This window comes from Anastrepha ludens, chromosome 2 (assembly GCF_028408465.1).
Source record: "Anastrepha ludens isolate Willacy chromosome 2, idAnaLude1.1, whole genome shotgun sequence".
NCBI classification, from domain to species: domain Eukaryota; kingdom Metazoa; phylum Arthropoda; class Insecta; order Diptera; family Tephritidae; genus Anastrepha; species Anastrepha ludens.
The window spans coordinates 61,062,444-61,085,411 of record NC_071498.1 but is presented as its reverse complement, the minus strand read 5'-3'; the positions used below and the strand labels follow the sequence as shown (position 1 = coordinate 61,085,411).

The following is a 22,968-nucleotide window of genomic DNA, read 5'->3' as shown; positions in this document are numbered from 1 at the left end:
CGCGTTCACCGCGCTGTCACTCTCAACGCATTATTCACCTAACAAATTATGGGATTGAAAAAGCGCGAACAGTTTTACTTACCTCACTAATTTTTCAATGAAATATTTCGGTGAAACTTGTGCTTTCTTCGCAATCAATTTTCTTTTGCTTTTTTTGCAATATATTGCCAAATTCAAATCATAATACCGAAATAATTCGTGAATTACATTTTTAAGTCGACATACAAATAAACGAAGAATCGCACCGCTAATCTATGAAATACACAGCGGCATTGTTTACTATGCACTTAATAAATACTTAAAAAAAAAGTTTCTCGATTTAAAAATAACTCGAAAAATAATAAACATTTTATTATCGTACGAATCTTTGACGTTAAAATATTGTTTAGTGTACTTTTTCCACTGAAATGCTCACACACCATGACGCCGTGTAAAAGAGAGAGGAAACTGCAAGGGAAAACTATCACGAGGTTTTACTAAACTCTATTGAATAATAATAGAAAATAATAATTAAAAAAAAAAAGAAATAATCATTCGCATTTTTGCTGAAATATATTTTCATATGAATAAATTGGGATTTCTGTTTAATGCCAAAATAATACCAATCAATTAACAATTCACAGATTACTAGTAAAGGAAACAATTTTCGTTCGAACAATGACGCCTCGGGTAACGCCACTAACTATTGTACTACACATCTAACAATGCCTGCCTAGTCTCACCAGTCTACCCAGCGGTGGTCTGGTGATAATTAATACCACTTAGCGGTCATAAGCAGTTTTCTACTGCACAAATAGTGAGCGCTAATCGAGGCTAATAGATGCCTAAAAGATGCGAGGCAAGAGTGCGACGATTTATTTTGATTTTAGGCTAAAGTGCCAACAACTGGCGGCATTCCAAAAATACCTAAAACAGTTCAAAATACCGCAGGTGCAAAATATTTTTAAAGCGCAATGTGTGCGCACTGGCATAAATTAAAGCAGACGATCGATTGGCCATAAATTTACGCGAAACTTGGAAGTGAAAATGTTTTGAAGAAAGACAAAAAAAAAACAGCACAGGGTGGCCCATCTAGCGCCTCGTATAAATAAAAGATGCTTGAATATATTTCAATTGATTATTTTTTCTAATGGAAAGAGTAAACTTTTGCATTAAGTACATAAACACCATTTCTATCAAATGTCTTTAACGGCTGACTTCACAGCAGCCCATTCCGTTTGCTTGGTTTCCCAGTACCTTTTTCCGAGTTGTTGGCCGCCGTAGCCGAATGGGTTGGTGCGTGGCTACCATTCGGGAGTTCGTAGGTTTGAATCTCCGTGCATGAAAGTGAAAAAAGATTATAGAAGTAGTTTTTTTCTAATGGCGGTCGCCCCTCGGCAGGCAATGACAAACTTTCGACTCCTGACTTTATCCATACTCAGTACATTGGATCCATACAGCCTAAGTCTGATTCTAGAAAACACCGGAAAGCTTCAAAGAAAATGCTCTGCAGTGACTCTCGCGACAGGATATGCATTTTGGGCCGCGAATAATTCCCATGGTAGCCATATGCTGACCACAGATGTTGTGCGCTTTGATTACACCCACCACTACCCTCAGGGGGCGGAATTCAAACGCTTGATAAACCATCCTGAATAAAATGCCTATTGAAACAGCAAAAAAAACACACTTCGTATATAAAGAGTAATCCAACTACACACTTGTTTTCAGGAATAATACAAACCCAGTAAAGAAGTATATAACCAACACCAACTTTTCGGAGTTTGACTTCAAGAGAGATGCCCATTTTCGCTTTGAGTATACGTTACACCAACGAACGAATTGTTACTGAATTATCTGCATAATACCCTTTTTCCGGGCATCCGGGTCACATTGCAGCTCCGAAATCTCTAATTGGCATCGCTAAAGCAGCTGAAAATAAGATTATCTAGCTTAGCGTGAAAAATATCAATAGTTCGATGGACTGCTGGAATGGATTGGTATTCTGCTGAAACGAAAAATATCACCTAAATTCACGTCTTCAATTTCAGGCTACTAAAGTCGGTGAGCTTAGCTTTGGCACAAAACAGCGCCCCGTTTCATTTCTGAAATAATAAGCAAATAACCACCCCAAAATCTGCATCAAACAGTCATTCTCTGCAGCTTCAGGACGCCTCTCCATACTCTCATCCGATCCCCACATGTGAGAATTTTGTTTGTCGTTGCGGTGAAAATGAGTCTCGTCAGTAAAAATGATTTTTCGGCCTGATTCGAAATGTAATTCAAGCTGCTCTTAGAACCAAATTAAAAAGTGATATAAAGTGGACGATCGTTAACTTTCAAATACTGAGCCCTGTCGACCTTACTTGGGAATAATCTCAGATATTTATGCAAACTCTTGAAATCGGTGACGAGTCGATGTTTCCACATTTTCGTCGCATGATGTGACTCCGAAAACTGTTAGTGTGGTCAACTAGCAAGTTGTTCAAGTCTTAGCCTCATAAGAGTAATACTGCTGTGGTGCAGGCACTAAGATACTCCAGATGCCCTCTAAGTTAGATTGAATCTCACCACTTGGAAATCTATCGGACACTGATCGGTTATTTTACGTACCACTGTCGCGAGTTGCGGCTATGTTAGCCTTAGAAGCTCGCTGGAGTGGCTCCGATCTCCACGCGGCTCACTTTAAAAATAAGCCTGTAATATTTGTGATGTTATGCAAGCACAAAACAATTCGCATAATTCTAAAGAGGTACATATAGTAAGTTAAAAAAGTTTTGCCACAGTGAGCTTGTTTACATTATTCGCAAAGTTTTACATGCCAATTTTTGTCGCTAATTTTGTATAAAAATCTATAATTGTATGAACTATCTTCAACAAAGGAACACATTTCAAGGTTACAAAATTTATTTATAAAATAATAAAAATGAAAAATTATGAAATTTTCAACCAAAGTTCGAACGTCTTACTCAGAATTTTATATTTTTTTATATATGTATATTTTATTTATTTTTTTTTGCGCAAATTTTATATAAAAATTTTCGTACTAGAACAAAAGCGGCATACACATTTCAAAGATGCAAAATTTATTTATAAAACGATAAAGAAATGAAGAAATTTTCAACAAATTTTCGAGCTTTTAATCAGAATTTTTTGTTTTATTTTTATTTTTTTATTATTATTTTTTTGTTTTCTTTTTTTTTTTTTGATAAGCAATTTTTTAGCATATTAAATTCTAGTGCACGTTTGAAGTTGTTGAAAATTTCCATCTATTTTTAATATTTTTTGTTTTCTACTGACGGTCTTATACGTTTTCTGCGATTCAGCTCTTGAACGCTTGAAGAGAAGAAAATGCAGAGACCATCAGCAAAAAATTAGTAATAGTCAGCGGGAATTTCATACAATACTTGCACTTTGCTCCGCTAGAATTAAGTGAGCTATAAAACTGCATATCAAAACAAAAATTTCCTGATTATTTCTAAGATTTTTAGCAAAGTTTAAAACTTTGATTTATACGGCTTTTCTTATACTAAAAACTATATTTGTACACAAAATTAATAAAAAAAATTTAGCATGGCGAACATTGTGACTATTGTAAATGAAAAATAACTGTGCCAAAACTTTTTGGACTGACTGTAAGAAGCTGTCAGTGTCAAACAAACCAACGACTCAAAAACACGCTTTTATGTGCTACACCCTGTATTTATATATGTGCAACTGCTGATTAAATGTATTGTTGTTTGGAAATTTTTCGAGCAGATACGCAATCGACGTCACATACCGTGGAAAAAAACAAAAACTGGGAGCAATAGAAAAATTGCCTTCTTCCCCTAGCGCTTTTAAATACACGTCGCTCCCTAATGTATGAGCGTAAGGCGAAAATAATCAATACTTGCGAAAAATGTAAGCTATTTAAAAATCAACTAAGTAAATAATAGAGCTGCAAATTAACCGAAAACCATAAACAAAACATTATTTTGCAATAAATTTTGCGAAGTGCTCGTAATCACCGTGAAAACGCCAAAGCAACGCCACGCACCAGGTCTAGAAGACATTCCTGAAATTCCATTCAAATTTATAGGCTTGCGCTTAGAATTATCAAAATACAGAATTACGTTTAGTTGTTGTTTTATTTCGCAAATTTTGTTACACGCCGCCCTGTAAGTCAATTAATTTCCCAACACTCTGCAATGCGCAATTAAATGAAATCATACCCAATAATCCATAAGCCTTAGGCCGATCAGCTAGTGATGAGTGGGTACGAAAAATATTGCCTGTGCGTTGATGGTCATTAGAATTTTTTAATTAGCGAACATTTTTATATCAGCATTGCATTTTACTGAAGCGAATCGAACTTACAAATTGCTCATCCACAAGCGTTCCAAAAGCATTCGTAACCATTCATAACTTTGTGCCAGTATATGTGCATATGACATTAGCCAGCCTGAATCTGCGGTCTATTTTCGGCGCACTTACTAATCTAATTGTTATCGTGATTTCATTCAAATCTTTATTTTGCGTGCTTTTGCACTAAGAGGGGGTTTCAAGCTATTCTGCATAGGTTTTTCTAATTCTACGAAGCATCAAATATTTTACAGGGTCTATCAAAGGGGGGCGCCGTGAACGGGTGAACTTGTGCGTGACTACTATCAGTTTCTTTCCGAGTTTTTTTAGCATTAAACAACGACTTAAAGTAACGCCATAAAAAGAAATTCCAGGGAGTTAAATCGACCATTTCTAGAGATTAGGTGATTGTTAATCCAGTCCTTAGCGGCAGGCTAATAGCAGAAAGCAAATAGGTTAACGAAGCCAACGCAATACTGAATCTTGTCGAAGCCCTATGCTCCCGAGTGGAGTTAGCAAGGAAAAAAAATCTACTCCTTCAAAGTATCAATTATTTGAACTGCTATATGGCATACGTCACAATCTTGTCAGAACTATAAATCACTGAGGTCAAATTCATGCACTTCTGGTCAAAAATAGACCACCAGCATGCCAGGTAAGTCAACAATATGGACCGTAAGATAAGATGGTGACTATTTCCATGCCTGACATCCAACACCAGCAGACATTTTCTTCAAACATTTTGCAGGATACAATCGGAGAATTGTTGGTGCTTCAAATGGTCAAGAGTTTCACTTTTTGCGTCAATTTGATTTTATCAGATTTTTAAGCAAAATTTGTCATAATTGGAGAGAGAGAACAGACTCCCAATTCCAGTGAACGTTGGTTCGATTTATTTTGAACTAAGGCGACAATTTTTTCGGTACTTTGCCCCCTTGGCACAGGAACATTCAATAAGGAGTATGTAGACTTGAATTTATCCAGTGCATATGGCAGGGAAAGGCAGTTTGGTGGGACGCTTATGCGACCAAGAGTTGAAGCGACCACCGAACTAGAATTTCGGTAGTAATTTTTTCAGTATTTACTCTTTCATAAACTTTATTCTCATCATCTACATAAATATAAACTTTAATTGGCATTTTGACATAAAAAAATATAAGTGTTAAAATATTTAATTGGGATGTCCCAGTGGAAGCCCCATTTTATGTATGTATTTTCATCAATAGCTGAGACTGGTTTTAGAAAATGCATGACAACTATGTTAATGAAGTTACGGCAGTCAAGGTTGTATGATATATGAATTATGTGACTCATGGAACATAACTATCAAGATAAGTGGGCAGTTCGTGCCTTTTTACGTCTGCCTTAAAAGAGTTCCAGCTGTACGGCACTTTGTGTCACACAGCACATTCAATAATGAATTGATTTTTTTTTATTTTTTGTTTACTTTCCATCTCTGGGCGATATGTATTATTTTGTAGCATGGTGTAAATCCCCGTTAGACAATGATCACCCTCCATTAAGGTACATGTCTGAATAGTTTAGAATGAAATATAAGCACGAGTGCATTGAACAAAGTTTATTAAGCATTCGTGCTTCTATTTCATTCTACACTCAAACGCTCCTATTTAGAACCCCTTTTCAATCAGACTGAAAATTTTCGTTAATTGCAAAAATTTTCTCCGAATGCATAAAATTTGAATTTGCGTAGATTGTTGATGAGTTCATATAATTTATGAATTAATTTATTTGGCTTACAGTATTTTAAGTAGTGATGCTGGTATTGTGGCATGAATAGGGGCGAATGTCTTCCACTTTTAGTTAGCCTCCGCGTGAATATTTAAGACCGATTGGTGAAAATATTTCTATAATAATGTCTACTCATTATTTTTAATTAGGGCCATAAAACCAATTATAGGCGCCTTTTCTTAAAAATATTTATTATATTTACTGAATTATTTGGGAAAAATAATATAATCATAGCAAAAATATTTTCTAGTATTAAAATATGATTTTTCTTTTCCCAAAATAACCACAAGCCAATTTGATTAGATCATGACAGACTTTTAAAGGACGGACCCCTATTCCAGAAATATGAATTGGTAAAAATTAAACTGTTGGGAAATCAAATTTTGATATTTATTGCTTTATGAAAATTGTAAGGCTTAGTTTCTGATATAAAAATTGTTTGCGGTTTCTTTGTACGCATGGTCGTCTGGGTTTTGTAACATATAACATAGAACGTCCAAAGGTGAATCGAGTCAACCTACAAAATCGAAATTGGAAAATTTGGCACATTCATGCATCTGGCATAAGTGGGACATATATCTTTCAGACTTATTGTTGTTGTAGCAGCTTACCAACACTCTTGCCCAACTTGCTGCAATTGTGGTGAGTCCCATCCTGCGAACTACAGGGGATGTGTTGTTGCCAAAGAACTACAAAAGATACGTGATCAACGAGCTGGCACAAAAATAAAAAATAATATAAATAGTACTCAAGGCAAAAATATAAATAAAAATATTATAGGTAGCTACCCAAATAACCTTACCAGCAAACCAATTTTGCAAAACAATACTACACCACTTAAAAGACCCACATTCTCACAGGTAGTAAAAGGAAACAATCACTCGGAAAACGCTAACATACTACAACAAATATTGGAAAAAATAACGACACAAAACGAGTATATGACTGCACTTGAAAAGAGATTGCAGAAGATCGAAAAAACACTACACCTAGTTGAATAAAAATGACTAAATTTTTAAAAATAATGCTATGGAATGCAAACGGCTTGTTTAAACATCTAAGCGAGCTGGAAATGATTTTAGAAACCGAAAAAGCCGACATCTGCCTAATATCTGAGACGCACTTTACCAAGCAGTCATATATCAAATTCAAAAACTACAATACATACCATTCAATTCACCCAAACAACGCCGCACGAGGAGGCGCTGCTATTATTATAAGAAACAATATAAAGCATTACGAAGAAGGCAGCATCTCTATACCTGAATTTCAAGCAATAACCATAACAGTGGAGAGTGATAGGAATTTATCAGTCACTGCAGTCTATAGTCCCCCAAAACATCAGATCAAATGCGACCAATACATAGAGCTAATTAATAGTCACGACAACCGATTTTTAATGGGCGGTGACTTCAATGCGAAGCACACACACTGGGGCTCGAGATTAACCACTACAAAAGGTAGAGAATTATGCAAAGCTCTTCAACAGACTGGATGTATAACATTTTCTACTGGGACTCCAACATACTGGCCAACGGATTCACAAAAAATACCCGCCCTAATCGATTTTTTCATTGCCAAAAAATATCAGCTAATTATTGTATATCAGCATAGAAAGCGGGTTGGATATGAACTCGGATCATTCTCCAATTTTATTAACATTATATGAAAATGCGCTTATCAAGAAATTGCCATTTACGCTAACAAATAAATATACGGATTGGGAATATTTTAGGAACGTTTTAACCGCGGATAATCACAATGTAGAAATTACCAACACTTCCGATTTAGATGATGAAATATTAAGATTATCTAACCTTATACAACTGGCAGCCTGGAGTAGCACTTCGGAAAAAAAGTTTGTCACATCAGGTCATAAATATATCAAAGATATTAAAGATATGGTCGCAGAAAAACGCAAAATACGAAGACGATGGCAGCAAACAAGATCTCCCTCCGACAAAAAACGACTAAATAAAATTACGAAAGAAATTTCCAGGAAAATAAAAGATTTTAAAAACAGATCTCTGAGTACGTATCTAAAGAGCTTATCGAACGAACGCAGCACTGATTACTCGCTCTGGAAATGTACAAAAAACTTTTCACAGCCAGTAACACAGTACCCACCAATCAAAAAAGAAGACAGTTCTTGGGCCAAAAGCAGTAAAGAAAAAGCTAATGTTTTTGCTGAGTACCTCGAGGGCATCTTTAAGCCACATGACACGTCGAGGATAGCCGGAAAGCAGCCACTTACCTATGAAACTGATGCCGAAATTCCCCTTGTTACGGATTCCGAATTGCTTGGTGAAATAAATAAACTAAAATCAAAAAAAGCGCCTGGGTATGATCTTATTACTGCTGAAATATTAAAACAACTTCCTCAATGCACGATATCTAGGTTTACTGAAATAATGAACGCCACATTCAAATTGCACCATATCTCAATATATTGGAAAACTGCTGAAATAATTATGTTTAATAAACCAGGGAAGCCAGCGCATGATGTCACATCTTATCGGCCTATCTCGCTCCTACCAATTATATCAAAACTGATGGAAAAGCTTTTAGCCAAACGTCTCAACATAATTATTAAGCAAAGAAATATAATACCAGTGCATCAATTTGGTTTTCGCACAAAACATTCTACCATCGATCAAGTGCACAGAATTACTCGCATCATTGAAAACGCCTTTGAGGAAAAAAAGGTGTGCTCTGCTGTCTTTCTCGACGTGTCTAAAGCCTTTGACAAAGTTTGCCACATTGGGCTCCTCAACAAAATAAATGCGCTTCTACCAATACAATATTTTAATGTTCTAAAATCGTACTTATCCGATCGTTTTTTCCGAATAAAATACGAAGACACATATTCCGAACTTAAGGAAATTAAAGCTGGCGTCCCACAGGGCAGCGTGCTGGGGCCCATTCTTTATATTCTTTTTACGTGTGATCTACCTATTGACATAAATTGCTCCACAGCAACTTTTGCTGACGACGCAGCCATCTTATCGGTAGGAGAAACTCAGATTGACTCAATCAAAAACCTTCAAATTTATTTAAATAAAATCTCCGAGTGGACCATTAAATGGCGCATAAAACTAAACGAAACAAAATCGATTCATTTAGACTTCACACAGAAGAAAATCAAATATCTGCCACTACATATAAACGGCGTACAAATCCCGCATCACAACACCGCCAAATACTTAGGTATGACACTAGATACCAAGCTTAGATGGAATGCTCACGTTAAAAAGAAAAGAGAAGAGTTAGATATCAGATTTAGAAATATGTACTGGCTTATGGGCAACCAATCAGCCTTATCCCTATACAATAAAATTCTTTTATATAAGCAGGTGCTTAAACCAATTTGGACATATGGGATCCAGCTATGGGGCTGCTCAAGCTCAACCAACATAAAATCCATACAAAGATTCCAAAATAAGGTACTACGATGCGCTGTTAATGCACCTTGGTACGTCCGTAACACCGATATCGAACGCGACCTTGGCATCGAATCAGTTGCCACTTCGATCAACATCAACGCTAAGTCTCATATGGAAAGACTACGCCACCATGTAAATAGCGAAGCCTCAGCCCTAATTGACCCCGTTAAATGGAAAGAAAGGCTGAAACGAAAAAAACCGCACCAACTCACGCAGTAGCCCATTTCCCTGCAAGCCTGATGCAGAGTATTTTTAAATTTAGTTGTATTGTACAAAATTAAATCCAAATTGTTCGTTAGTTTATAATTTATTAACTAGTTACAATGTAAATAATAATAAAAAAAAAAAAAAAAAAACTCTTGCCCAACTTCGCTCAGTTATTCCTTCAGTCATCGTACATCCTTTGTTTAGCGGTTGGCCGAGCTTTTTCTCCAATTTATGGTGTGAATTTTGATGCTGACCTACAGACGGCGAGTACCTACAGTTTCATGCCATCGTCGCACGGCAGATGGTTTTTATATTTTTAATTAATACCTATGAAAAACTCCACGGTGCGTAAAATTTAAGAAAAAAATTCCAATTTCATTAAAAAAAAAATTGTATTTTAAACAAAATTGTTTTGCGGATAAAATTTATAACGCTCTTTTTATATCTTTTTTTTTTATTCAAAATTAACGTCATACTTTGATGTTAACCAAATTTTTCTAGAAAAAAAAATTAACTTGCTACAAAGAGGAAAATAGCAAAACATTTCTTCTAATCATAACACACATAACGCAGACGTAAATAACAGTTTCCTATATTCTTCCCGCCCTTTTCAGTAAAAATTCCATTCATAAATTGAGAAATAATTTTTTTTTTGCGTTTCAGCTTCATAAACAAATGCAAGATTTTGCTGATTTTCTAATATTATATATTTATATTTATATATTATATATTTGAATAAAACATAAAATAAAGTCATTGCCCATTGTCCGTGAAAAGGTCGGGCATCAAAGGTGCACAGATTTATAGCTTTTGATATAATTTTCTTTCACTTTTGCTTTGATTTTGCTTCACCTTGTAACCATTTTATGATCGAATTTTATATTAGTAAATCAATGAATTGCTTTACTCAGCCCCTAGCAGCAGCAGGTGGAATGATTTTGGAAAATTAATCAAAACAAAAGTGTTTGTATATTAACTGTATATCAGAAAAAAGCTGACTGCAATGTGAAAATGATTTTAATGGCTAAGAATGGTGAATACTGCCACAGTATTTGGTAGAGCTTTTTAATGGGCTATCAGCTTACAATCAATCGAACATAGGCGGATACGGTCAACAAAATTTATGGAAGAGCTTAGCCAACACATGTCAGCATCCTTAAGTAGGAAAGTTTGTCTATTGTAAACGTTTCTCCAAAACTGTGTCAAAACTATTTCTTAGTTAGCAGATACCGGTATTTTTCACTGGAATCCCACTATGATACTTTTAGGGACTACTGAGCATTATTTCTGCTATTATTGAAAAAAAATAAACGAAGCTGGGGATTTCTTCGAAAATTTCAAATCAAATTAAACTATTCTTTCCCCAAAAAAAAACCTAATTAAATTTTTTTGAAAAAAATTAAAACAAAAATTAAATTTTTTTGAAAAAAATTAAACACGTAAAATTGTTTTTAAATAAAAGAAAAACATTTAAGGTATATTTTATCTTAAAAAATAAAAGAATTTGGCTTTATATGGCTTTAAAAACTTATCCTAAAAATTTTCAACATTGAATAAATCCCTGAAGTATAAAGTTTTCTTAAAACTTTTTTTTCACATTTTTTTCAGTTTACTTCTCCTTATACACAAGACTGCAAATAAACTAATTTTCCAAAAATTTAAATCCACGTCCAAAATACTTGGGCCTTTTGATATGGAATCGCTCTTTATCTTTATGAAGCCGTTGCGTTTTGAGAGATTCAACTGTATGCCCTTGTCTGATTTTTTTTTTCAAATTGTCTGGATTATGCCTTATCGATATTATGGAGTGTTCCCGTCAAGCATGTTGTATGGAGAAAATGGTTTTTGTTTTTTTTCTATTCGCTCATATTTAACCAGTTTACTTGTTATAGTTACACACATACATACATGCATACATATAAGTGCATATAATAAATTGATGGCCGTAAGGTCGTTGGGCTGTGCTGAAATGAAGCAAAATTCTCAGTAATTCGTTCGCACAGTTTTTGATACTTTTCCATAGAATTGCCTGGCATACATAGAGACGTACATAGTAAATGATGCAATAAAGTCAACACCGCATCATTTACTCAACCAATCTATAGGCTTTTACCAAACAATTATCTCAGCGAGCATATTTTTCTATAGTATGTGCATACATACATATACATGTTCTTATATACATGCATACATATGAACATACTACATTTTCATACATACCTTTTTTAGATGCATAGATACACACCAGGCAATTAGTCACACTTATTGACAAAACTTTTTTTCACTATGACTTATTTGTTAGCCAACAGCTCTTCCATTACTATTTTTATTTCTATTCCGCATGACTGTCAGCAGTTCCGTCGCATTTTAATTATCACTTTCATAATCACGAAATAAATTTTTTTTTATTAATTCAAGTGACAACAAGTCGTTAGTCGCTTCTTCTTTTACGAGCCTTAAACTATAGATATGTATGTATTTACATAGTTGTAAATTTTTTTATATTCAATTTCCTCACGCATTTTATATTCTTCTCATGTACACATGTACTTATGTCTATATACAAGGTGGGCCAAATGAGAGCTATGAATGTTTAACTTGTATATATATACATATATAATTGGCGCGTACACCCTTTTTGGGTATTTGGCCGAGCTCCTCCTCCTATTTGTGGTGTGCGTCTTGATGTTGTTCCACAAAATGGAGTGACCTAAAGTTTTAAGCCAGTCCGAACGGCATATATTTTTTATAAGGAGATTTTTCATGGCAGAAATACACTCGGAGGTTTGCCATTGCCTACCGAGGGGCGACCAAAAAACTTTTTCTTAATTTTGGTGTTTCACCGAGATTCGAACCTACGTTTACCATTTGCTCTTTATAAATTAGATGGTAACGCGGACACTAATGGTTTTGATTAAAGTCTTGTTCATTCTTTTGAACACATCCTTTTTGTTACCCATATCCTAACCTTTAATAAATTTGGTTATTCATTTCACTTGTTTCTAAAATTATATGGCAACGCTTTTTATAATTGTTTTTGGATTAAAGCTACTTAGATACATATATGGGTATAAATAATTTTTTACAATTAATACATTTTTGTAATCCATTTTTAATTTCTAAAAAACAGGTGGCAGCACCAGCTAAAAATATTATTTTCTTCAAGCTTTCATTTGATGCATATACCTTAATATTCAACTGTAATGTGTGGTATATATGTATATATTTTTTAAATGAAATTCAAGTGGCAATGCTACCAAAACAAATGTTTTTGAGATATATATATTTTTCTTAAAAATATTATCCTTGATACCCGTGCTGTTAATACCTATGTCTGATTTTTAATAAGTTTTTTTTTTGAATACCAACAGGTGGCAACACCAGCTAAAGATATTGTGTTATTCAAGGCTTCATTTGCCACCTATACCTTAATATTCAACTGAAATGTGTGATATACAATATATATATATATTCATAAAAAAATCAGGTGGCAACGCAATCAAAAAAATGGTTTTTGGGATATATTTTTCTTAAAAATGTTTGCCTTGGTACCTATAGTGTAGTACCTCTGCTTTTTTTTTAAATAACAACAGGTGGCAACACCCAACTAAAAGTATTTTTTCGGCAGTAGTACAGTGAAACCTCGGTCACTAATCGTCAGTCAGCTTTCGTCCGTCCAAGAGAGGTATCCACTCAAAAAAGGGTAACTCTTCCGATACATAAGAATTGGGGTAGAAAAAATGTCAACTTAAGAGAGGTCTCTGTTAAATATATCATACTACTGTTCGAACATCCCATATTCTATCATAAATTAAAAAAAAATTACTAATATGTAAAATTACTAATATATAATTACATTTTTTTCTTAATTCTATTATTTTTATTTTTTTTATTATTGTTTTATTGTTCGCACGTCTCATATTCTTTCATAAATTTTTCCAAAAAAAAGTATGGCAAAAAGAAATTTTAAATTGTTTATTATTAATATGATAAATTACTTTTTTTTTCTTTTGTTTGGCATAGGCAGAGCTTAGTTAATTTAACCATAGACTAAAGAAATAAACAAGAATCAATCGAATCCATGCATTTCTTGTGGAAGTTTTTAACGTTCGAGTAAAAAGTTGCTTGAGAGAAAATGTCGAATCCGCTTATGTAAACAGGAAAATAGTATTGAATTTTCCGAAAACGCCAACTTCAAGGGTGAAAATATGCATACCATCCAGAAAAGCCTATAAAACAATTCATTTAAGTATAATTGCAAAGCAAATTTTTTACGAGGTCGATTTGTAATGGTCCGTTTTGTAATGGATTGACCCATATATTAATGTGCACGTATAAAAATATATGTATGCATTTTATGAAGATTAAGACACTTTGTATGAAATAGGACTCAAATGTATACCATTTTACTCGATACCGACATTGAATCTGTTTTTGCGTTTTCCATTACACAACCTAAAATTTCTGCTTGCTATTCTGTATTTTGTCTCGAATATTCTACTTCAGTTTGCCTAATAGTCTCTGGTATACTAATATACACTTTGCCTTTAAGACTGAATTTGCGAGTAATGCACCTATCGCTTGAACTATAATTAATTACCCAATTCCAACCTGCTTGATTCCGCTTTATCTAGATCCAATTTTGTAAAAAATTAAATTTAGTTAGTATTCAATATCTTAGTTGCCAAATTTGGCTTGTTTTTCTTAACTTTGTCTAGTCTGTAAGTTTGTACTGTAGATTATTAAAAAAAGAAGTCGAATTGAATTTTTTGAAATGAGACTTGCACCAAAAGTTGCAGAAACTAGTTTGCTGTTCCGCCGTTTGCCGCAAAGAGTCGTCGATCATTGTTATGTAAGAACCCCCGAAAATCATGTCTAGGGTTTCGCCTCATTTTCGATTACTATTGCGGCTATAAGAAAGCAACAAACAATGCATCTGGATGGGTATTGCTATTATTGAAGCAGTTTACTAGGCCCTGCCTACCAGTGTGGTGTAGTCACCGATCGTCATTGTTTAACTCAGCTGGAGGGGTGTAATTGATGCAATCTAAAGTTCTGCTTGTTGACATAACAACTTGAATGAAAATACGCTTCATTCGACATCATCTGCATCATAGCATCGGTGCAACAATTGTGTTAGAAAAAAAATAAAAAAAACATTATTTGTGTTTCACATTAGTTGTTCTTAGTTGGCCCACCTTGTACCTAAGCCATTCACTTAATAATTATTCATGACGTAAACTGCATTAACCTTTTGTATTTCAAACCGGTTTCTTGACACATTAACAAAAACCCCATTCATTAGCGCACCTCAACAGCTCGCCAGTTCGGTCTTGCCGGCACGATTTGGTCTGTCCTGTCCTGACGTCTCATTGATTCGTCATTGGTTTTTGTGTGTGACGGTGTAGCCTACACACCTTTGTATATATGTACATCCTATGTGTCTACATACATATATACATATATTTTCATATTTCATATATCACAGGCACTGCATAATGTCGTCTGACACCTTCTGCCACCTCCACAATACACACACACATTCCGCACAACACTCAAGTGCCAAAAAATATATTTGTATGTATTTTCTACTTTCACACACATGTGCATATATTCCTCCCAAAACATATGTGCTTATGTATGTGTAAGTCTAAATTCCACTGTCATGATAATCAAGTAATTGAAAAAATATTTTCATAAAATCATCATGCAATCAATGAAAAGTGAGCAATGAGCGTTTAATTGTTTGCTTTATTTATTATTTGTTGATTCAGATAAGCTTTGCTTTTATATGAATGAACTTGACGCTATTCTATGCTATAATTTAACTGTAATATTTACATAGTTTGTCTTGATGTTTATAAATTCTATTTTTAAAAATAGAGTAACGTTTTTTTGATTTTGAAGGTTTCATTCTTATAATAATAATACGTAATATTTGTGTGAAAAGTGCAACCTTCACTGGTTTAGGCGTTTTGTTTTTGCAGCAGTGCATAGAACGTAAATTTTTGTGGCGTACCAAATATCAATTAGATTTTTGAGAAAGTGTTTCATGGTGAATATCAGGGTTGGACATTTTGCACCACCCCCAAATTTTTTAGTGGAACTTACAATTACGGTTTCATTATCACAAAATCTTCAGTTTTTTAACTATCCGCATTATATTGCGTACTATATTGCATTAATTATTTACTCTGGCCAATAGCCGTTGGTAATTTTTCAATGACTGAAGAAAATTAATTTTTTTTTTACAATTGATGATATTGTGATGGAATCCATAGCCTTTGTGTTGTGTCCAAGTGCTCAAATATAAAGGGTTTTCGAATAAGAGGTGTTATTTTGATATTCAAAGGAAAATGTTTTTTTTTAATATAAATGGTCGGATGTTTATTTCATTATAAAGAGGAAGGTGTGCCGTTAATTGTGGAAAATAACATCAGGCAAATGACCACCTCGACCAATATCCTTTTCATGAAATTCTCCTTAACCGAATTGCAAAGTGGCTCCCCTATGTCCTCGATAGCCTCTCGAATTCCATCTTTAAGGTCTGGAATCGACCCTGGGCTGTTGGCGTAGACCCTTCTCTTTCACTTGGCCCCAAAGAAAAAAGACACAAGGTGTTAAATCTCAAAATCTCGGTGCCAATTGTGACCACCTCTTCGAGAGATTACACGGTCCGGAAACTTTTTCTGTAAAAAAATCAATAGTTTCGTTGCTTGTGTGCACGTAGCGCCGTCTTGTTGAAAGTAAACTTTGTCCAGATCAATACCATCCAATTCAGGCCATAAAAAATCCTAATCATCTCTCAATACCGCAATGCATTCACTCATAATACCTGTTATTGGAAAACCCTTTACTTCAATTTATAAAGGATTTTTCACCTGCTCAGTCAACACCCTTTTTGTTCTCGGTATTCTCCTTGTTGTTGTTGGGTGTAGACTAAAAACTAGAACAAGGCAAGCAACGGAGTTGCCATGTGTGAACACGACGTGAAACACCAGAAGAAAATCCGCAAAGTTGATGGGTCCTTGTATGAATGTGATCTGGGGGTCTAGCCCCATGCAAGTTGGCTTTGCTTGCTGTTCTTGCTCTGATGGGCTCTGAAAACTTGTATAGCCAAATGGGCTCTTTGAACGCTGTCATAACAATCAGATGATTCGTAAAAGGAAAAAGGAGACAGAGATGTTAGCCATTTTCAATAATACATAATACATTTTTTAATTATGAATTAAACTAGAAGCTGTGAAAAAATATTGCTAATTTTTCTTTTAATAGTAAAAATGTACAAGATAAGACGCCAAACACGCCAAAGGCGAAAGTTTTGGGTGCGCGAATTATATTTAGATCAGCTTTGCGCAAGCTTACAAGAATCGCAATTCAAGGATGATACATCTATACATCTATGCTTTTCAATGACATTATTTAAATTTTCTTCAAACATTTTTGAAAAACAAATGTAAATAATCCGCCTAAAATTCACAAATGGAGCTAAACCAAATCAAATTAAATGAAAGGCAGAGGTGGGTGTTCAATTCCTAATGCCAAAAGCGTTGCAAACAGAACATTTAGCTATTGAAACTTCGCGGTACTTTCAAGCGCTTCAAGCGAAGTCGTCGTTTGGTCTCATTTCATATATTTCAGTATTGCTCTATTTTCCCCAAATTACTGCGGTTTAACTTACCAAATCTTTCTGAAAATTAGGAACTCTAGAGAATAGAAAGTAATGCTTCATAAATTAACATTTTTTGAGCAAAAAACTATTAAAAAATCCCTTTTTAACACCAAATCCTACGATTAACACCATCTGTTCGGGGACATGTCTTTCTGCTAATTCCAACTCTACTCTGACACTCCAAACGAACATCCTAGGCAATAATAATCAATGTTTTGATCATGAGTTAATTGCTTATACTATATTTAGCGCACATTTTTCAAGTCGTTATGTTTAACGCACGATTTCTCACACAAACCCTTAAAATAAAGCAAAATAAAAATTTAAATAATTTCGACTGGAATAGGAAAAAAATTTCCTGCGAAGGCTACGACTGTATGTTTTTCGAGTTAGATTTTTTACATTTTGTTTTTTATGTTTTTTGTGTTCATTACGCAAAATTTTAAAACCTAAAAATTTTCATCTAAATTGTAAACTTTTTTAGCAAAATTAGTACCTACAAATTTTAAGTTTTTTTTCGGACGGTTTTATGCCCCCATTCTATATAAAAATAAATTTCTTGTGGAAGAAAAGGCGTAAGACAGTTTACAAAAAACAAAAATAAAAATGAATTAACTCGAGTTGTCAGAAATTGCACTTGTGCCCTCACCGATCAGATTATGTCCTAGGCACACGTTATTCCGATAGATCTGCATATCAAGAAGATAGCAACCGTGAGTGCATTTAGGTAAGGAAGTGGGTCGCTTGAAGGAAAACACGTATCGCCATGTCAGTTTATTATTGCGGCAAACTCAGTGCACCCTGAAGAGGACTGATTACATCGTCCTGACGGTAACATTCAATAGGAATTTTGCCACTCTCTTTCCATCTCAGGAGAAATGGAGTAGGGAATTCTTACTGTACGTTTTTCTAATGTCTGCAGTGTCTTCCAGGCAAAGGTACTGGCAATTGGGGAAGCTTGTAGGCTACTAATCGCAAACTTCTCTTTTAAGTGTAATATCGCTGTTCTATCGGATAATCAAGCTGCAATCCAGGCACTGGATTCGGCTACAACAACCTCTAAATTGGTGGAACAAAGCAGGAATTACCTTACCACCTTGAGTGAAAACCATAACGTTATCTTATTCCGGGTCCCCAAAGTGGCAAGAGGGAGATCTGCCATCTATTATATCTATCTTTATTATTCCAAGGCTAACAATATAAATAGTAACCCTCGAACACTACTCTATGAAGGCATTTACTTGAGAATGAATGTTCTTCCCATAAAAATGGGAAATTTCTTTGTAATCCATCAAAAAAAATCAGCTCTCTGAATTGGCCCTTCTAAAGAAATGTGTGCTTAGTTGAATTTTCTCCATAATTTTCTGAATAAAATTAATTGCTTGCCATTTTTTGGAAATGTAAATAAAAACAGGTGTTTTTGCTTCCGTTTCAAGTGATACATTGACGCGTGACTCAATCAAAGAATTCTCATGAGATGTTCAAATAATTGTTTTGACACGCAAGCAACAAAAAAATGTTAAAAAGCAAATAGGTAGTTTCAGCCGGATACAAGAAAAAATCTTTCGTTTGATTGGAAACACTTTTAAAGAAAGTATTCATTGCTGTTAGTGAAGAATTTTCCACAGATGGATTTTTATAATTTTTTTTTTTTAATTTTTTTATTTTTTATTTATTTTTTTTTTTTATTCATTTTTTTTTATTACTTGCATACCTCTTTGCATATGGATAGGATTTTCGCATTGCATTTGAAGATAGAAAAAAGATAATAAGAAAATGAATCGATTAACGCAACTCTTTTCACTGACATTTGCGTATTAACAGGTTGAGTAAGCGTTGAGGTGATCGGGATCGTGCTTTGAAGCACGTGTGCTACAAGTGAAGGAAGCCTTACGAAAAAGTATAGCTAGAATGCAGAAATAGTCAATGAGTAATGTAATTCAAAGCTGCATTTTATGCAAGCCACGTATAAGAAGTGGGTGTGTATGAGTTTGGGTCTGAGCGCAAGATTAGCAAGACTGATTTTTTGTATTTAATAAATTTTTTTTTATTTTATTTATTTTTTATTTATTTTTATTTAGTTTTTCTTTTTTATTTACAATAATTTTTTTTTGTTACGAAGAAATGCCCGCTCCTATTCATAAGCGCATACAATTCTTCAGATTTTCTATTTAATTCAATTGTTGCCTGCATATGGCATTTTAATTATGGCCAACGCGATCACACATCCATATGCGCCATATTGCCGATATTGAGATTTATTTACATTTATAGGGTATTTTTCCCCCACCGGCTTCAGAGAAATGTGCAATGCCAATGTTAAACGAACGATCGCATCAATCGATCGATCGATTGTTGGAGCGTTGGCTTGCGGGCGTATATAGGTGGACAGGGCTGGTAGTGGAATTTATTTAAAACTGCTGTGCAACGGCGAAAATTTCAGTTCAACGCTGGCAAGCAATGCGTGAGCAACATCGCAAAACTTTGCAGAGCGAAAAACTGATAAACGGCAAAAAATAATATTTTAAAAATCTAAAACAAAGAAAACTTAAAATCCCAAAAGCGTATTTATTTGCAAGTTCAAAATTTGTATACTAAATTAACATAGAAGGATAGAAAACTCAAAAAAATAATTTATAAATTTATTAAAAAAAAATATTTCGTTTTTCATAACAGTCAAAAAACACTGAAAATATGTACAAATCAATAGATGAAAAAGTCACGTTTGAATGTGGTAAATCGTCAAGGAATTTAAAAACATTTGAAAAACAACACCCCAAAGAACTCCAAACTGAATACAAAAACATCAAAGTGCGCGAAAGAAAACAACAAAACATCCAAACCAAAGCACAAAATCAAGACACAAATGAACAGAATCAAATATTAAAAAAACAAAATACACTAACAAATCAACAATATTTAGCAAAAAGTCGCCTAACTCAGCAAAAGCAGGATATCTGCTTAGAAACCAAAAAAATCAACCAACAAAACCAAACTCCCTTTAAAAAAGTCAACAGCTCCCAATCAACAAAACCGCGCAGCATCGCCAAAATGGTGGAGCGCTTTGTCGAATCACTTAGCAACATCAATGACTCTGGCGCCTTCGACGCCAGCTTCGAAATCAAGCGCATTCCCGACACACCACAGCGGCTGCTACGCCATCGCTGTGTCACTGAGCTCGATCGTGAGTGTCTTGCGCGTTTCGTGAGCGACTTTGAAGCGCGCCAACTGAAGCAGAACCAACAGCAATCAGAGCGCCCTTGTCGCCGCAATAGCAGCAGCAGCGCGCGCAATCAAACACCCAAAGGTTCACCGTATTTATGTCGCAAAGCGAAAGAATTCTACCAGAATGTCTTCAACAGTGGCAATACAAGTGCACAGAGCAGTCGCAGCAATTCGCCGCGCGCGCCACAAATGTCATGCAGAGCCAGCACGCCCGATAGCCAATCCACACACTCCGATCACGGCTATGCCGAAGGACAAACGCAAGCGGATGAACTGCCTGTAAATGTAACGAAGGTTGCACAAACAAGCAGCTGCAGTCGCTTTCAACGCTCACAATCCGAACGCTCCAGCTATCGTTCGGCTGCCAAAGTGTTGCAATTTTTCTCGGGCAAAAAGAAGTGCAAGCCAAATAAGGTGGAAGAGGATGCAACCACAGCTGCTTCACGCAGTTCAACGACATCACCGCTGCCGATGCGCGCAACGTCACTCGGCTGTCAACCGCTGCCGCATTCCGATGTGGAAGACAACAACGAAGAAACGTACTGCTTTGCTGGTAAGCATGACGACGACGACGATGGGGCTGATTTTGTTGTGGAAGCTGAGGCTGAGGATGAGCATGATGATGGTATCTCTTCGGCCGGCTCGAATATCACACAATCCAGCAGCAGTCGCAACTATTCGCCAGACTCTTCGTTTGAGTTGCATCCACCGTTAGTACCCACCTTCAAGGTGACACCACCACAACTTTGCAATAGCAACCGCTGCAACCCCGCCTATGAGTTTGCGCGCTTTCTACGCGGCTCCTTCCATGCCAAGCGTGCATCAGTGACGAAGCTACGTCGTTCCATTAGCGATCCCGACACATTTCAGCAACAGGATTTTACGCAACCGCAGCCGGAGTATCGGCGCAGCAAAAGCAACAGCAAAAACCTAAAAGGCTCGAAGTCCGCGGAAGCGACGAGGGGTGTAGCAGAGGCGACGCTGATCTCGAAGGCGAAGATGTCAGCAAATGTTATATGCGTGAGTCACATCTAACTAACTCCTACTTTCCCTCAACAATTCACCCCCGCTCTGGCCCAATAAGCAAGCCGAGCAGTGTGTCCGTAGTGTTGTTGTAGTTTTAAGGTTTAAGTTATTTTATGACTCTTACCAACTAAAATGGGTTGACTGCGTGCGGCACCCAACAACAACAATATGCGCCTCAATGGCGTATTTGCTCACTTTCCGTATTTGTTAATTTATGGGCGACGCATCCATTTTCCTGATGCGCATGTATTAATTTTTATTTCTATATTTTTTTTGTGTAATTTGAAAAGTCAAATGCTCGTGCATGAATTTCAATGAAGTAAGAAATTTTCCAAATAACTGTGTAATAATGTTACATAAAATTAATTTATACCTCGCACCATTCATACTTCGGCCTGAGCGCATTGCGTGCAATTGGATTTCCTTCCATCAAATTCACCACACAAAAAAATAAGTTTTACAACAACAACAACAACATGCTGATGTCTAAATATACCTTTTTAAGTGTGTTCGTGTTTGTAAGTGTATGTTAGTTTTAGGAAATTGTTAATTTTAATAGAAATTTAAGTGATTCGCCGAATTTGGAAAAGTGTTAAATAAATATTCACTTTAGCATTAAATGAAATAAAATAAACAATATGCAAAAATTCTGGAATATACAACAGCTGTTCTTCATTTTCGCAATTATTTGATGTCTTCAAAATTAATTTTTTTTTTTTTTTTTATTTAATTTTGAAATTCTTTTATTTAATTTTGAAAATTTTCTAGATTAGCAGTGCAACACCTGGCGGCTGTCTGTTATTAGGTAAATGCATTTCCGAAGAAATTCAGGCCTGTTCTGCAATTCAATTCCGCAAAATATAGCCTAAATTTGAAATGAATTAGATTGAATGAAAGAAAATGAACGAAATAAAACAAATTGATTCGATCTTAGGTTAGGTTAAGTTAGGTTATACTGGCTGGCCAAAGTCACGCAGAGACTACTTTGATCCACAGCGATACCAGATTTGAGTCCCTTTTTTTGTCGCTCCACTCGAGCGATAAGAACCTCCACTTTGGCCCAGAACGGTGCTTCACGGTCGGCTCAGCCATGGATTTAATGAATTTAACGCCGCTGAACAAGCCAGCGCCGTCAAACGATGACATGGGAGAATCTGGTTTAGCATTCATTTTTGCGATCATGGCGTCCAGTAGTTTCATCTATACTTTCATATAATTGTCTTGTGTCATTTGTCGAAGAGCATTACTGTGGTGGACAACGCTTACGGCTCTTTAGAATGGCAGGCATCAATTCGGTCCAAAAAGCTCGGTGGCACCATAGAC

At 35.4% G+C, this 22,968-nt stretch overlaps 1 protein-coding gene across 3 annotated transcripts in view; it reads left to right on the top strand.

The window, feature by feature from the left end:
* LOC128871598 (regulator of G-protein signaling loco) overlaps positions 1 to 22,968 on the top strand; it is a 91,919-nt gene that overhangs the window by 31,104 nt on the left and 37,847 nt on the right. Inside the window, exon 1 of one of the 3 annotated variants that reach the window (XM_054113468.1) lies at positions 19,835 to 21,639. The exons of the other annotated variants lie outside the window; for them this stretch is intronic. Coding sequence (XP_053969443.1) covers positions 20,089 to 21,639 — 1,551 coding nt within the window. The 5' untranslated portion in view covers positions 19,835 to 20,088. Of the gene's footprint in view, positions 1 to 19,834; positions 21,640 to 22,968 lie in introns of those variants that run through there. 3 annotated transcript variants of the gene reach the window in all.